The sequence below is a fragment of the Marmota monax genome, unplaced genomic scaffold (assembly GCF_021218885.2).
Source record: "Marmota monax isolate L192 unplaced genomic scaffold, Marmota_monax_Labrador192_F-V1.1 WCK01_AAM20220418_F8-fsc00018, whole genome shotgun sequence".
NCBI classification, from domain to species: domain Eukaryota; kingdom Metazoa; phylum Chordata; class Mammalia; order Rodentia; family Sciuridae; genus Marmota; species Marmota monax.
The window spans coordinates 6,445,979-6,463,932 of NW_026692201.1; the positions used below are offsets into that span (position 1 = coordinate 6,445,979).

General features: G+C 37.9%; 1 protein-coding gene across 2 annotated transcripts in view; it reads left to right on the forward strand.

Moving 5' to 3' along the window:
- The first annotated feature begins 5,045 nt into the window (after window positions 1-5,045).
- The window catches only part of Scamp1 (secretory carrier membrane protein 1), a 103,832-nt gene continuing 90,923 nt past the window's right edge, over window positions 5,046-17,954 (forward strand). Inside the window, exon 1 of one of the 2 annotated variants that reach the window (XM_046427575.2) lies at window positions 5,046-5,239. In XM_046427575.2, coding sequence (XP_046283531.1) covers window positions 5,183-5,239 — 57 coding nt within the window. In that variant the 5' untranslated portion in view covers window positions 5,046-5,182. The remainder of the gene's footprint in view (window positions 5,240-17,954) is intronic. The other variant, XM_046427573.2, reaches the window with a different exon arrangement.

A 17,954-nucleotide genomic window follows, 5' to 3' on the forward strand; every position in this document is an offset into this window, starting at 1 on the left:
AGGTAGCAGTGGAAAACATGCCCCTCTGTTTGTCCAAGTGCATGTGTGTGATACTGTGGGAGAACTGAGACTGTCCTTTGGACACAGAGGAAGGCCACAATACTTGTCTTTGTGTTATTAGTGTAGCTCTATTAGTCTTTTGTTTTGTTTTAATTAGTTACACATGACATTAGTACAATGACTTTGACATATCATACATTTGAATCAGATGGGATATCTCATTTTTCTGAGTCTTTAATTCCAAAATTTTCTTTATTCAGTTTGGTTCATTCAATGAATACTTAAAAGTTGGGCATAACTGAGAGTTTTCTCTCAGAACAAGTCAAATTACATTCATTTTCTCTTTGCATTTTTATCTTGATCTGAATGATATTCTGCTTAGAAATCTTGGATATCAAGGAGCTGAAAGACATGACCCTCCTGTTTCTTCCATTATTTTTCCACATCCCAGTGTGATGTACTATTATTTTTTTTCTTGAAGCCCTAACAAATTCACATTTAGCAGCTTAAAATTTCTATCTTACAGTTTTGTAGACTAGAAATCTAACATTGGTCTCCGCAGGTAAAATCAAGCTGCCAGCAGGGATGAGCTTCTTCCTAGAGTCTGTAGGAAAGAACATATTTCCTTGCTCATTTAGATCATTGGCAGAATTGGCCCCTTGAGGTTGTGGGACTAATAACTCCATTTCCTTATTGGCTGTCAGCTGAGGGTTCTTCCCAGCTTCTAGAGTTCTTCCACTTGCTTGCCTTGGCTCATGAACCCCTTCCTCCATCTTCAAAGTCAGCAACAATTCTGCCTTCCTACTCTAGTTTTAAGGATTCCTATGATTTCATTAGGCCCACGTAGATAATCTGGGATAATCTACCCATCTCAAGGTCCTTAGCATTAATTATATCTGTTAAGTCCTTTTATCATGTGAGGTAACATAGTTATAGGTTGCAGGGGTTAGAGTGTGAACATATTTTCAGGGCTATTATTTGGCCTATCACACATTGCCTTCATCTCCTCTAATCCCTCCTGGCAGAATAAGGGGCCAGATATGTTCTTGTTGGGATCTCGTGGGTATCAGTAGAAGCAGATGCAGCAGTATTTCTAGAGACCGAGTCCCTTGTAAAAGATGATGGATTTTAGTTCTGACCCATCAATGAAACCAGAATCCAGTAAACCTTTTGAGGTTAAAAAAAGTAAATTTCTAACTTGACATTTCCTCAGCATTTGCCAGTATAGAAAATATAGAATTTGGACCATAACCCTTGCTCACTGTATGCACAAATTACATTATCAAGCTGAGGAAAGGCTTCATGATAATGGTGTGTAGCATATCCTAAAGGAAAAAGAAAACAGGGATAGGAAGATGTGAACCACTCTCATGAATTAATATATTGTTATAGCCGTTTGAAGGACATGAGGTATTGTTTAACCACGTTTTGGGCCTTTCAGGAGGTTTCTTGGGAGTAAGTCTAACCCTTGTGTCTGTTTTACTGCTTAATCCCCAGCATCTGAAATATTACTTACCACTTAGTTTGTACTCAAGAAATACTTGTTGACTGATGGACTAGAGTGGAAACTCAGGTCAGGAAGGTGAATTGATACAATCAAGGTCGCTCAACTGATATGTGGCACAACTGGACCTAGAAACTAATTTCGATTCTAGATTCTTTAGTTTACCAAATTGAAGAGGCAGGTCCAGCACCAAACCGTCTCTTGTGTGAAGACTTTCTACCTTATATGTAGCAATTCCTTTTCCTATGTGAAATTATTACTAACCAAATCAATTAAATGTCTGAGATGTGAGTCAAAAGACATGAATTCTATTCCCAATTCTCCCATTCACTTCTTCTGCCACAGAAACAAATCACTAAACCCACCCAAACTCAGTTTGTTTACCTTTCATGAGAGAGGCTGACACTTCTTTCAGCTCTCATATCCTGTAATTCTAGTTTCACGAAAGCTAATGAATAAATAAACTCACCTATGGACTTTATATCTCGATATTTTTCTCTCAGTTTCTTGAACTGTGGTCAGCATATCACCGCTGTCAGAATCTTGTGGGATCCTTTGTATAGGCTGAGTTTACAGTATTTAAAAATAATGAATTAGATACATTGTTATAATTTGTATTTTATTTATTTTTATTAGAGCTTACCGATTATACATAGTACTTGGGTTCATACATGCATAGAAATAAATAATTTGAATTTTAAATGTATCCCAGAAGCATATGTTGAAAGTTTGGCTCCCAGCTGGTGGCACTATTGGGAGGTAGAGGGACCTTTAAGAAGTGGAGCCTATTTGGAGGAAGTAGGTCATTGGGGCCATGACCTTAAAGGGAATATTAAGACCCAGGCCCTTTCCTCACTTTCTATCTATATCTGCGCATTCCAGCTGCCATGAGGTGAGGAGCTTTGTTTTACCATGTTCTCTGCGATGTGATATTCTGCCTCACCACAGTTCTGAAGTGATAATGGGTCCAACCAACCATGGACTGAAACCTCTGAAATTGTAAGCCAAAGTAAATCTTTTCTGCTTTTAAGGTATTTATCTCCAGTTTTTGTTTTTTGTTATAGTGATCAAAATCTAACCTATATATAGTTGTTGATTTGGGGGGATTTCCATTAGGCCATGATTCCCAACTCTTTTTTGCCTCACATAATGTGATAATACTTATGTGGCAAGCTGGGCACAGTGGTACAAGCCTGAAATTCCAGAGGCTTGGGAGGCTGAGGCAGGAGGATCACAAGTTCAAAGATAGTCTCAGCAATTTAGTGAGACCCTGTCTCAAAATAAAAAATAAAAGGGCTGGGGGTGTTGCTCAGTGGTTAAATGTCCTTGGGTTCAATCCCTGGTAGCCCCCAACAACCCAAAAAAAATTACCAAAAAAAAAAAAAAATTTAAGTGGCATACTGGCATAAGAAAACTTTGTCTCTTTGCTAATGCACATATTGCTGAGAAACTCTGCCATAAGTTACCATTTAGTGAGAGAAAACAAGTTGCAGAAAAATATGCATATGGTCCTATTTTTTCACAATGTCAAGATGTAGTATGAGAGTACATAATTCTGTATTATGATTATGTGAGTGGTATAGTATGTGATTATGGATATATAATATTGTAAGATTGTTCAAAGATATATACAAGATTTTAACATAGGGAAAGAGAAGATAAACAAAAATTTTCTTTGAATAATAAAAAAAGTACTATATGATGAATCCATTTTATGCATTTATATAACATTAATATAAAGACATTTTAAATATAAAACAAAAATGCAAATTCAGGACCCCTATTTTAGACCCCTTGAAGTAGAATCTTAAGAATAGGAGGTATGAAGAGGTGGGTGTCTGCATCTTTAACAAGTATTCCTAGTGATTTTACAACAATGAAGTCTTAAATCTTTGCATTAGGTGCAAACGCTATTAGTTATAAACAGCATAAGACAGGTTCAACTGATACTTATTGTCTTGGAACATACTAGATGCATAGTAAATAGCTACCAATTATTTGAGTCCTTTGGAGGATAGGTGGAAAGAGTGAGGGCCATATTGGTGAGAGAAGCAGATCAGCTGAGTAAAGTCAAGTTCAGTAGGGAGGAGGCAAAGCACATAGGAACCTTTTTGGACATTTAATAGGCTCTAAATACATTTTTATATCATCTCATTTTATTCTTAAATAACCTTTTGCAGGTTCAGAGAGGTGAAGTGAGTGGCAAAAAGTACTATCAGAATTGGAATTTGAACCCAACACATTTAGAAGCACTGTTATAAGCCAGGCACCAGGCAGCTGCTGAGTATGATTGTAAGCACAATCGATTGCTTGCTTTTTCATATCTAGACTCTTACAGCTCTGAGGGGATTATTCTCATCTAGATGTTATCACTTACTAGATAGTTGACACTTTCAGTCCCACTGCCTAGGAGAAGCTGCTTTGTTATGCCAGCCTGGATCCTATCTAAGACAGATTACAGCAAGTGTGTTTTCTTTTCCAGCTTGTGTTTTCACATTGAGGAGAAAGTATTATTTCCTAGGTGACTTTGCATAGTGTAAGCCCTCCCACCCCAAAGGCCTAGGAAGATTAAATCTAGATACTGCCAATTCTTAGAAACTTAGAAAGTCAAACTAATTCTGGCTCTCACTAGCTTCATCTGAGTGCTTTTATGTCAGCGCAGAAGGAAGACAATTGTGGGGAAAGCGATATCCTCCCAACAAAGTTAAGGAGTGGCTCAATATACACAAAAGTATTCCTTACACATGCAAATGCTAATCTCATTCCTGACGTTGGGATGAGAATAAGCAAAAAATCAAAACCCAAATATCTGAAAGTAAACAAAAACCTGGCTTCTGTCTTTCACTCCTATTAACTTGGAGGCATTGATCTCCTTTCCTTCTCCAGCTCCCACGCCATCATTTGGCGGGTAGGGGTGGATGGGAAGTACTAAGGCCCGGTACTGCATCTCATTTCTTTCCCAAACCTCCTTGGAGCAAGTTCGGATCGTCGAGATGGTTCTCCATGATTTTGAAGCAACCTAGAATGGGGGGGGGCACGAAAATGGGAGGCTAGGATTCCCAGGTTGGGTCAGGCGTGCGCAAAATTCATTATCGAGGGCTGCGACCCGCGGCAGTTCTTTGGGAACAGCTGCCGAGGTTTCTCCAGTTCCCTGACTGCCGCGGTCACTGGCTCCCCCGGTGTGCGGGCCGCGTCCCAGACCGCCTCCCCAACCTGACAAGTCGGGTCAGGGTGCTTCTTCCCCACAAAACACCACCTCTTCTTTAAAGTCTGGCACGGTGGGTCTTAGGAATCCGATCTCAAATCCATGTTAATATAATCTCTTTCAGCCAGACCTAAGGCTCATCTCACTCGGTCCTTGGAGTGTGGGACGCGTCACTCTCGCTCCCCCTCCGTTCCCGGCTCCCTCCGCCCTTGCTCCCTCCTCGATCCTAGCCAAAGCCCGGAGCGTGGGATCCAGGCCCGGAGGAACGGGACGGCGAGCGGGAGCGGTGCCGCCGGCCCGGAGCCCGTCGCACCGGGCATGCTCAGTGGCACGGCCGGCTGGGTGGCCCCGCGAGCTGCACCCGGATCTGCTCGGCGGCAGCGGCGGCGACGTGAGCGCGCAGGGGGGCGGCGGCCTCGCCTCCTCTCTCTCTCTGCGCCTGGGTCGGGTGGGTGACGCCGAGCGCGAGAGAGATGTCGGATTTTGACAGTAACCCGTTTGCGGATCCGGATCTCAACAACCCCTTCAAGGTGAGCTTCGGCCCCAGCATCTCTCACCGCCACGACGCGTCGTTGTTTGTGACAACAAACGAGTTCCTTCGCGCCCCCTATGCCTGTCCCTCGGCCAGAGAGGGGATCGGGGCGGCCGCACCCCATTTGGGGGTCGTACCTGGCCCCCCACTACGCTCTTTGAGGTTTGGGTTGGAACGTCCCCAGCTCTGCGTCGGCTGCCCCGCCCCACGTCACCTGCCGAAGAGGGTCTTGCCCTCCCCGGGGATTGGGCCCGCGCGCCGGGAAGGGTCCTTATCCTATTCTTGGGAGCTGGGAGGGTGGCGGCCGAGGGCAGGTGGAGCAGTCACTTACTGGGCAAGTGTGTCTGGCAGGCCCAGGCAGGGGCCAGGAGGCTGCCGAGGGGGCCCGCCCTGGGGTGGGGTTGTCATGGGGACCCAAGGAAGCGGCAGTGTTGAAGAAGACCAGCGTGGGGTGATGGCAGAAGTCTGGACAAGAGATGAGGGTACTGAGTATGCTGCGATTAAAAAATATATTTATATGTGTTTATTATTTAAACTCTTGTTGCGCCCAGGTACCACAAGCGGCGCTGCCATGCCGCCTCCCCCCATTAGATTGAGGTTAAGGGAACTGATATCAAAGCAGAAGTTAAAAATAAATAAACATATCTGGAAAACAATAGTGCACGTGGTCGACATCTTCCTACCTAGCTGCTCCTAGCAAGGTAAAGGACGGGATATTTTCCAAGCTCCTAGTGCGTCACTGGTGTTCTGGGCTGTTTGAAGATACCATTTCCCGCAAGAGCTGCTTTCCTTCTCGGATTCGACCTAATCATCCCCAGCTTCAAAAGGGCTTGGCACAAAAACCGGCAAAGAAAGGCAGCTAAAATATTCATTATCTGGGCTTAAATGCAACTATCTCTAGAAAAGTGCTCTGGATTTCTTAATGAGGGTAAAGCTTAGAAAGTGTAATATGTTTCCAACTGTTGGTTGTTTATTAATCTCCCCTGACCATGTGCTTTAGTAGCTTTAATTTGTAGTCACAAAATAGTAACTTTAATGTGTGGTCACACAAGTGGCACTTCTGGTTTATATCTCTTTCTTATTCCAGGTTTTATTTCTTATGGAGAACTCAGGAAGAGGGAAAAAAAATGCCTGTTTTGATGGTGGCCTGATAATTTCGTAAAGGGTTATTTTAATGAAATGATCCTAGTTATAGTTAACAATTTGACTTACTTTATAGAAATACGAAGTGCGCAGTCACTATTCTCTTGCCTCTAATGTCATTTGAGAAAATTTAGTACAACTGGCCTGTAACTTTTAGCTTTTGTAAAAGATGATTTGGTTGCATTTTTGAGGAGAACTTTTCCCTCCAGAAGTTTTGTTATAGTTAGACTTCCTTCTATGCTGTGGGGAAAAAAAAAGTTATTCTGAAATCATAGACCTCCTAAAGAGACATTTCATAATTTGCCAAATGGGTGTTATTTTAAAATATTTTGAAGGTATAATATTAAGAACCGGTTAGCTTTTCCTAAGTCAGATATCTCATTGGTGCTGTTTATTTTTTATTTAGTCATAGATTTCATGGCTCATTTCATATTAACTTCTCTTTTTAGGCAAGATATTGTTGTCTTAGCTCCGACTGCTCTTTTGTGACATCTAATGTTGCCATGACACTTGCCTCTTCTGACATCCATATTGTTACTGTAGTAATTCTAAACCCAAAAGTAGTTTTAAGTATACATTCAGTGTGATATAAAATTATAAACTTTGCTTTCTTTGATTATGGGAACAATGATTTTTCAAGTACATGAAATGCTTTAAGAAATAGATAATTTAGGTCTAAAGAAGACAGTTGTATACATTTTCCGAATGATCCTTTTCTATTTTGTATACAACTGCCCCTGCTCAAAGTTTATATCTGTAGTACATACTTTTTTTCTTCTGCTTCTATGTAAAATTGATTTTTTTTTTTTTTTTTGGTTTTGGTACCGGGGATTGAATCCAGGGGTGCTTCACCACATCCCTAACCTTTTTTATATTTTATCTAGAAACAAGCTGTAGCTGAGTTTCTTAAGGCCTCGCTAAGTTGCAGAGGCTGGCTTTGAACTCGTGATCCTTCTGCCTTAGCCTCCTGAGCCACTGGGATTACAGGCATGCACCACCGCACAGGCCATAAAAGTGATTTTTGAAATAACATTTTTTATATTCTCTACTTAAAGCTAAATAGTTCCTAGATTCATATGTGTTACCTTATGATCATCCTTCTTTTCAAATCTTGTTTGATATTTCACATTTGCTATCTATTCTAACTTGATTAAATCAGTTTTGATAATCATTTTGTTATTCCTTAACATTACTTTTGCTTTACCATTATATTAGGAACACTTGTGCAAACATCTTCATTTGAGTCATGTCATAAAATGATTTCTGAGTAGAATCCTTTTAGGTGATATGACTACAGTGGTTTATTTGATTTTATTGCCTGTTACTTCCTAGATTCAATTCATTCTATTTATTTTTTGGATCACCTGCTTTATTCCAGTGGTGCTAGTCATAGTAAATGGCTTTATGAAGTTTGAATGTTTTTATTCATAAAGAAACTTGAAGTAATTGAAAAACTATAGTATTCCGAAATAAATAGATAATTGTATGGAAGTTTGAAAATCCATTCTGGAGTTGTTAAGTGTAGTTTTAAAGCTTGAAAGAAAAAAATGTTTTCTATATAATAAGTTTGTATTAACAATTACTGCATGTTCCTTATTCTTTTGTTCAGTTGCTCGTTCATTCAACAAGTTTTGAAGAAATACCTCTATCCTTAATGGATATTAGTCTAATATGGAGACAAACAAGCCTGTAAAGGGAGAGTTCAATAACCAACAGAGATTAGTTATACTGGTTTCTGCAAGTCAGGATAAAAAATGTATGACTAAGGGCCAGAATGAGTACAGTTTGTTCACCCACGGGTGGGTAGTATAGAATTGGTGTCAACACTCTTGGAGTCCTGATTACCAGTCCATTGTTGGTGGCACAATGTGTATTCCATTGTATTTCTGACTTCAAAATTCTTGTTTTTTATTTGGAGCCCCCCAATAGAAGAATTTGATATTAAATATGAGCACAATGTCCATTTTGTTTTGGCCTTAAGAAGTAATTCTGCTTTTTAAATAGAGTAGTCCCCCTCATCCTATTTTAGTTACCCATGGTCAACCACTTTTAGAAAATATTAAATGAAAAAATTTCAGAAGCAAACAATTCATAAATATTAAATAAGCTTTTTTATAGTATATTATGATTGTTCTATTTTTTAGTTATTGTTAATTTTTTACTATGCCTAATTTATAAATTAAATATTATCATGGGTTTGTGTGTGTGTGTATGTATGTGTGTATATATATATATATATTTAAAAAAAAAAATATATATATATATATATTGTATCTGTAGTGTCTTAGAACATATCCCATAAGAATGTCTTTTAAAAATGGCCTGAAATTTACCATTCTCATTTATGTTATGTTTTAGCTTATAGTAATTTTAGTGACATCTTAAGAATTTAGTTGAACAATTTTAAACTTTGCCATTAAAAACTGACCCATAATTCAAGGTTGCTAATCATTTGTCTTATCTGTTCAGGCTGCTATAATAAAAATACCTTATACTGGGCAATTTATAAATAGCAGGGGGCTGGGGATGTGGCTCAAGCGGTAGCGCGCTCGCCTGGCATGCTTGCAGCCCGGGTTCGATCCTTAGCACCACATACAAACAAAGATGTTGTGTTGACCGAAAACTAAAAAATAAATATTAAAAAAATTCTCTCATAAACTTCTAAATTTAGCATAATCTTAACACTCATTTTTTAAATTGGAGACAGTATGAAATGATGGTTGATATGTGATTGTATCTTATTATCATAACAGCTGAAAATTTTTTATTATGGGCACATAAATAATCTTTACAGATTTCAAGGAATATGAAACAAAGGGAGAGTTACATAAGAAAAAAAATTCTCTCTCTCTCTCTCTTAAAAAAAAATATAAATAGCAGAAACTTATTGCTCTCACTTCTGGAGGCTGCAAGTTTAAGATCCAGTGGCCAGTAGATATGAACCTGATTTTCATAAATGGTTCCTTCTGTGTGTCCTCACATAGCAGAAGGGGAAGGTAGCTCTCTAGGCCTTCTTTTTAAGAGCATTAATGCCATTCTGGGAAGGCTTAATCACTCACCAAAAGCTCCACCTTCTAACATCATCACCTTGGTGTTTAGCTTTCAACATATGAATTTTGGGGGACACAAGACTATGCCTCCACTTGTTTTCGTTTTATAACATCAAGGATGTCATCCATTTTATTTTACTACATTTATAGTGACATTTACATGAAGCTGATGTTGCTCTTTTTCTACCAATTTAAAATTTTGAGTCAGAAGATTGGGAGCCCTAGAATTAAGATGCTGCCCATTTTAAGATGCACAATTATTTTATTTACCACTATCTCAGTTATCTGTTGGTATTCAACAGTTTCAAATGTGGTTTTAAAGCAATTCATTGGTTTGTGATTTTGTTATTTAAGCTAGACTTAGCTGGAAGGTTTTTTTTTTTTTTTTTTTTGTATGTGTGTGTGTTTAATTGTTGTGTTTTAAATGCTTTTGCCTAGAGTCAGTCATGTGGCTCAGTCATCTGATTGCTTCACTGGATAGTTTAAGATGTACTCACTCAAGTGCCTACTCATTATCTGGAGGCATCAGTGGGGGCAGATTGATTTTCTTTCATGTGGCCTCTTTACTGGGAATAGCCTGGGCTTTTTAGATAATAGTAGTAGTGTTCCAAGAAGACAAGAGCTGAAACTATAAGACTTCTTGAGTCATATGTCACTTCTGCTACATTTTGTTAGTGAAAAAAAAAGCACAAGGTCATCTCAGATTTAAAAAGGAAGGGTAAGATTAGACTCCACTTCTGGAAGGGAGTGCTGTGCCCGATCTGATAGAGATCTGTGAACTGAAAAGACACACCCTCTCTAGCATGGTGATACAGGTACAGGATAATCTCCATAGACCCTCCCCTTAAAATAGAAGAGGAGTAGAAGGCATGTAGCAAATGCTGATCCAGAGAAGTTCTGAAATCTAGCCAGGCACATACTGTTAGTGTCCCCTATTTGGGGGGCAGTGAGGTTCCTTGGTTATGACCCAGTTCTGTCACCTGGAAATGGTTCTCTCATGTGTTGGTTTTTTTCTGCTTTTGACTTTGTTATCTGAGAGGTCCTTTATTTTCCCTGTAATAAATGACCCCTCTTTGCAGGCAGGTAGCATTTTCAGCTTGCTTCCTGTGGGTCCTGTTAAGAATTAGTAATGTTGGGCTGAGGGTATAGCTCAGTGGTGAAACTTGTACTTAACGTGTCTCTAGCAGGGGTGGAGGGAGGAAGCTCATCAGTTGCTGGAAACTTGGGTTATTCTCATTATGAGAGGGGCTGTTATGAATAATGCTGGTATAATATTCACGCATCTGTTTCAGAGGCTCTTAGTCATATACTTAACATGTAATTGATGGTTCATATGGTAATTCTCTGGTTAATTAATTGAGGAACAGTCAGACCCTTTTCCAAAGTGACTACACCATTGTATATTCCCATTAGCAGTCTGTGAGGTTGCAAATTTCTCTGCATCCTTGCCAACATCTTGTTGTTGTTTGGTTTTGATTCTAACCATCCTGGTCAGTGTGGAGTGGAATCTTGTTATATTGATTTTCATTCCCTTGATGGCTAGTGATATTGAGGATCTTTTCATGTCTTTAGTAAAATATCTATTGAGATCTTTTGCATATTTTTAGAGTGGGCTATTTAGCTTTTTAAAAATTGAGTTGTAAGAAATTTTTATTACTCAACAGGTATTTGGGTATTTCCAGAGTATATATTACTTGTCTGGCTTCTGACATTGCCAGCATTTATGTTGCAACCACTTTTAAATCCTTATATACATTAATACTTAAAAAAACCAATGTAATAGGTGTTACACTTACTATAAGAATGTAATTATAAATAACTTATCAACATTAACTTGATACTTAACCTTTTCTTTAAACACTTTCTTAAAAAGAAACACTTCTGTTTATTTTACAAAATACAGGTGAATTACAGAATATATTTTTATATGTCAGCAAAAACACTGGGACTCAAACTCATCGAAGAACAAGTGGATATTACAAAGTGTTAGTATATTTTGAGTATTAGTGAGATTAAGCATCGACTATTGGAGAGATAAAACTAGAAATAAAGGATCTGTGATAGTTTGATACTGATAATTTTAACTTGACTGATAGTAGAAGAAAACACAATTCAGATATTTGAAAGCAAAAATGACTAAGAATATTCAGCAAGTCAGCCCCTGACCCTCCCCCCAACCCCCCAGTACTGGGGATTGAACCCAGGGCTTCATGTTCTGATGCTGAGCTGCACCTCCAGTCCCACTATGCCTGGCTATTAAGGTTTTTGCTTGTCAAACAGTGAAAACAATGTATATTGTGGGAACATTATATACATAGGAAGTACTGAAAGTTCCCACTTTTCTCCAAGAGAAATAATTAGTGATGGAGTTGTATACTTTTCAATCATTTTACCTGTGAGAATCTTCTAATGATGATTAAAATCTTCACATAGTAATTTGGAATATGAGGAAAGTGGTGACAAATCAAAGTGGTAGGTGTTGAGATAAAAGCATCAGGAATATGACCAAGGGATAATATGCTAGGTATAATTTTATCATTGTTTGACATTTTTCCCTAGAGCTCTTGATACTTGTTTGGTAAATATATTGATATTTCTTTTAGACTAATTTGATCAGACCTGTGGTTTTATATATGCCTAACTTTTGGTATCTGAGTCATACGTTTTAGTGAATTTCTTATAAGTAGTGTATTATAAACATGCCACATATTCCCTAAGCATAAAAGAAGTGTAATAGATGCTTTTTGTTTGAGTTTTAATGGCAATATTTAGATTTGAATCCCAAGATAGGCTAACAACCACTTAGAGCTGAGTGTATATAAGAAAATGTTCTGCAGGCAAATATTTATGTGTTCTTAGCCTAGTGTTATAGGGAATTAGGGGAAGGTGTAAATGAGATTTACATAGAGAGTAAGTAGGTAAGAAGGTGAGCTCTGGAACCAGGCTGCTTAGGTGACCTTAGGTAAATTACTTCATTTGGTATCTATGCTGTTTCTAGTATTTGTTATTTGTCTTGATTCCAAAGAACTATAAGAAATGTTGCGGGGTTGGGGGACAAATTCTCTTAAAATAACAGAGAAAGAAAATAAATAATCGTGCAAGATTTTCTGGCTGTAACATATGATTATTTATTTTTATTTCATCCTTAAATTGCCTGCATTTTCTAAGGCAGACTCTAATTTTTATTAACTTTGAAACTTTTTGGTATTAACAGAAATAGTAACAAAAACAAGCCATACAAATTACTGGTTGCCTTACAAAGCTCAGGGATTTTTAGAAGCTATTATGTATCGCAACTTGAACTGAGGATAACTAATTTATTTTATTTTTTTGACAAATCACCTTATAATATAGGTTTCAGTGAAATGTGGGAGACTTCTGCACATGGTAACTTAATGTTAGAGATCTTTGAAAAGATCATTTAGGGTTCCTTTTATATTTGAATTGAATTAATAGTTTTTGAAGCTGTGATTATTTTTTTTTTAAGACAGAGGGCTAGCAGAAGATAAATCCCTGGGTTTACAATGAATGGTTCACATCCCCCCTCCCCAGCCTGCCATCACTCCCATGGATTCATTGTTGTAGAGAATGCTTGGATTCGGTGGTACTATGATTCTAAATATTGACCTTGAAAATTGGTCACCGTTTAATATTAGTTTATAAGAAAACATTCTATGAATATTTCCACCTGAACTTACTTTCTGGTGGAAAAACTATATTTAAAAGTAGATTGCCTATAGTACAAGTGAACTATTGAGATCTTTTAAAAATTGTTCATGTCTTTGCTTGACATTTTTAATGATACCTTTAATACCTTATGCTGAATGAACAAGGCCAGTCTTTCACTACAAATTTCATGATTCCATTGATATGAAACATCCAGACTGATGGTCACTTAGGCCTAGAGGACTTGGCAGAGTGTGTGTGTGTGTGTGTGTGTGTGTAGTATTCCACTACTTAAATGTCTTAAAAGGCAAGATAAATGGGGTTTCTGTATGATAAAACAAGCTTTATTGTACAGAAATCTGTCAATAGTTTATGTGGGAGGGCTCTGCTGTTCTCCCACCTTTAGGATCTCAATTCAGTGTCCCTTTGCCTGTCAAAGCATACTGACCTTAAAGGTGATTTAGTTCATGTGTCAGTTGGACACACACATGACCCAGTATTTTCCTGTTCTACATGACCAGCCTTTTTCTTTGTACATCTGTAGACTTCAATGCATTGTTATTGGGACATCTAACTCTATTAGCTAACCACTTGCTCAAATTTCAGAACATATTTTGGTGATTCTGTGTAACAGAATGCTAGGGGAAAGCCTCTACTGTGTGGTGTCAGTGCAGTCCCTGATTGCTCATCCTCTACTCCCATCTCTCCTTACTTCCTCCCTAAGAAGCATACCTATTTGGTTAATGAAGGCAGGAGTGAGCTGGTATTTAGATTTGGGAGACCTAAGGATTTATTGCTGTTTGGCAGCAGTTCTTCCAAGAAATATTACATCTGATTGCCTGAGATATAATCATAAGCCATACAATTAATCCATCTAGAGGATACACTTCAGTGGTTTTAAATACATTTACAGTAGTGCCATCAACACTACCATAAATTTGAGAATACTTTCTTTACCCTGCAAAGAATCCTCATGCCCTTTAGCAGTCATGCCACATTTCCCCCCAACCCCTCTATGCCTAGGTGACCACTGTTATGCTTTCTGGACATTTCGTGTCAGTGAAATCATACAATATATACTCTTTTAGGCTGACTTCTTTCACTTAACATAATCTGCTCAGGGTTCATCAATTTTGTGGCACGAGTCAGGACTTCATTTCTTTTTATTGCTAAATAAAATTTCATTGTATGAATATACTGCATTTTATTTGTCTACTCACTAAGCAATATACACCTGTGTTTTCACTTTTGAAACTATTAATAATGCTGCTGTGAATATTTTTGTACAAGATATTGTGTGGATGCATGCCTTTATTCTCTGATATATATCTAGGAGTGGAATTGGTAGGTCATATGGTAACTGCCAAATTATTTTCCAAATGGTTTCCCCATTTTACATGACCACCAGCAGAGTGTGAGAATTCTATTTTTTTTCATATTCTTGCCAATACTATCTTTTCTATTAAAGCCATCCTATTTAGGTCTAAAGTGATATTTCATTACAGTTTTGATTTATACTTCCCTGATGGCTAATGATCTTTTCATGTGCTTACTGGCCATTTGTCTATTTTCTTAAAGAAATGTCTGTTCAAACCCTTTGCCCATTTTAAAGTTGTGTTGCCTTTTTAGAACTGTTAACAGTTCTTTATTCTAGATGGAAGTCACTTAGACACATAATTTACAAACATTTTCTCTAGTTCTGTGAATTGTACTTTTAATTTTTTGATGGTATGATTTACAGCATGAAAACTTTTAATTCTGATGAAATCCAGTGGTCTCCTTTTTCTTTTGTTGCTTGTACTTTTAGTGCCATATCTAAGAAACTATCACCTAACCCAGTGTAGTAAAGATTTACGTTTATATTTTCTTCTAAGTGTTTTATGATTGTGACACATACCTTAGGATTTTGATTGATTTTGAGTTAATTTCTTTATGTGGTAAGAAGTACTGGTTGTTTATTTAAAGTTAATTTATTTAAAAAATATTCCTTAAGAATTTACTACAGATATAAGACATTTCAAAAATATCTAAATCTCCAGTTCTTTGCCCACTTACTCGTTTCTGTAAGAAGTCATGTGTTTGGGGTTTTGCCACCATTTTATCTTTATACTTGTTTCCTCCTCTTCCTCCTCCTCCTCCCTCCTCCCTCCTCTCTCCTCCTTCCTCCCTCCTCCCTCCTCTCTCCTCCTTCCTCCCTCCTCCCTCTTGCTTGCTGTGCTGCCCAGGCTGGCCTCTAACTCCTGGGATCAAGTGATCCTCCTGCCTCAGCCTCCAGAGTATCTAGGACTACAAGTATATACCACTGTGCCTGGCTTTAGACATGTTATCCTTTCTGTATGTAGTTCGTGTAGCTCAGACTTGGTGCCACAACATAGGAAGTGAAATTTGGAATAGCAGGACCCTTTACTTTAGTGGTGTCTTAACGTTTGCCAGCAAACCATTAAATTTCTGTTGTTTTGATTATATAATTAATGAGATTTGAATGGACTTAATGTCATATTCTGGCAATGGCAAGCAAAGCATATTCTCAATTTTTATAAATCATTATACTTAAAATGGATAGTTTGTCAATTTATGTCTTCATAATTATTTAAAATTTTGTGTAATGATTATGACTGTACTAGAGAGTAAAAAGGACTGAGCTCAGTTGTCTTCAAGAGTTTGTTACCATTGCAGAGGAACAGAATAGGATATTTATTTAGCAAATATATGTGGAGCTCCCAAAGTCAAACTCTATGAAAGTCCCAATGGATACAAAGTGAGAAGTCCCTTATGTAAATAAGTCCACCATTTAGTTGGGAAACATAATGCATGATAAACGCCTTTTTGGTCAAGAAAAAAGTAGCACGTTTTTCATATTGTAGGAGAAAAACTTCCTGAGAAGGTGCTGTCTAAGCTATCTTGAAGGACAAAGAGGCATTACTCACTTTGTAGCCTCTATTTGCCAAAGTGTAGCATCCAAGGCAGAAGGCATTTATGGATAGAGAAATTCAGACACAGGATAATATTTCAGTTTACTCAGGAATGACAGACTTGGACTAGAACTATTACATGGTATCATTTTAATAAGTACTAAATCTTTGAAATAGAAAATCTGGTGTTTTTTATACTTTCAGCACATCTTAATTGCACTAGTTATGTTTTAAGAGCTACTGACCACCATATTGTTCAGGATAGGTCTAGATGAATAAAATATATTATGTTAAAGCAAAATTCTTGAGATTGAGTAGTACTGGTCCTAGGACAAGATCCTGAAGCTACCAGTAGCAAAGAACAAGGCTAGATATAATTGGAAGTATATCCACTGGACCCATAAGCCAGGAAGATTTTTATAATGAAAAATTGGAGAAGGGAAGCATAAATTATTTATATTGAGCCTCTATTGACAATAGATAAGAGGGAAGGATAATGAGAAGCAGGGAGAGTTTTAGGATAGGAGGATGGTCCGTAAGAAGTATTTGTTGCTGCTGAATTGGTTGGGGTTTATTAAGCAGGATTTGATGATGCTTGGTGGTCCAGCAGCCTGGGGTTTGAATGTACATTGAATTTAAGTTACATTCAGGAATGTGGAATAGATTTATTTATTTTTTGCTTTGGCCTATTACTGTTAACTGATTGACTTTTTGTTCTTTCTCTCCACCCTCCAGCCTTTGTGATTTAATAATTAAATTTAGGACATCTTAAATTTTTTCTTTATCAATTATAATAACAGTAGATGACTTTTGCACACTGTAAAGTGCTGGGAGCCACTGCCAAGTCGGAATGGCCCCTGGCATTTTGCCAATAGTATTGGTTGAGAGGTGAGCCATTAAGATGATGCTGGATTGATTCAATTGTATATTAGACCTTTACTGTCTGCCTAGGCCTGCTACTTTGGAGTTCTCTTGCTACTTTGGAGTTCTCACGGGGATTTCTGGAGAGTTCGCATTGGTTGGGGAAGTGCTGGAGGAGGGATTTTCCGGTTGGGGTGTTCCTGGAGGAGCCGCGTGGGTGGCGTTCGGGAGAGTTCCCAGGAGCGTGTGTGGAGTGTGCTGGTAGAGTTCAGAAATAAAGTTTGTTCCTGCTCGAGTGGCTCGTGATTTGTGCCCAGCCAGACTGCAGCAGTAAAGTATGTGTGATGAAAGAATGTCAATTGAATGTCCTATTCCAATCTAAAGTTTGTCTACATTCCTTAGTTGTCATTTATGCAAAGGATGTGACTTTACCCATCTTTGCAGTCTCCACCCCTTAAGTGATTTCACCAATTGTTCATTGTCCATTCTCTATTATTTAAAATTTTTTAAAGGCCTAAAATATGTTAATTAAATCCATAAGTATGACATGGATAGACTTATATCTTGAAAAGCTCATTTGAGCTCTTTATGGAGAATAAACTAGGAAAGGGTTCAAGGATGGGAGGGAGACTAGTAAGAAGTCTATTGCAGTTTATAAGTGAGAAATGCTGGCAGCTTGATCCAGGGTGAAGGAGGGGGAAATGGCGAAGTGGACTGAAAGGAAGTGCGAAAGGCAGCTGATAGTAGCCTGAGGGTGACTTGGTTAAAACAATGTTTTTTGTTGTTTGTTTTGCTTGTGTATATTTTAAAGTGATGAAGACTTGAAATATAGAGATGTGGTATGCTGATGAAGCAGTTGAATTTATGAGATAAAGGGATATTTGTTAGGATAATCCTAAGAAAAGATGGCAGGAGATGAAGCTTTGATACAAGGAGGGTTTTTTGTTGTTGTTTTGCAGATATGCTTTGTCAGGGTGGCATAAATTTTGAACTGTAGAAGTGTCACGGAAATAAAAGGACAGAGATTAGAGTTATATTTGTATTCTATTATTTTTAAAATTGGAGGGGGAATAAAAAGAAG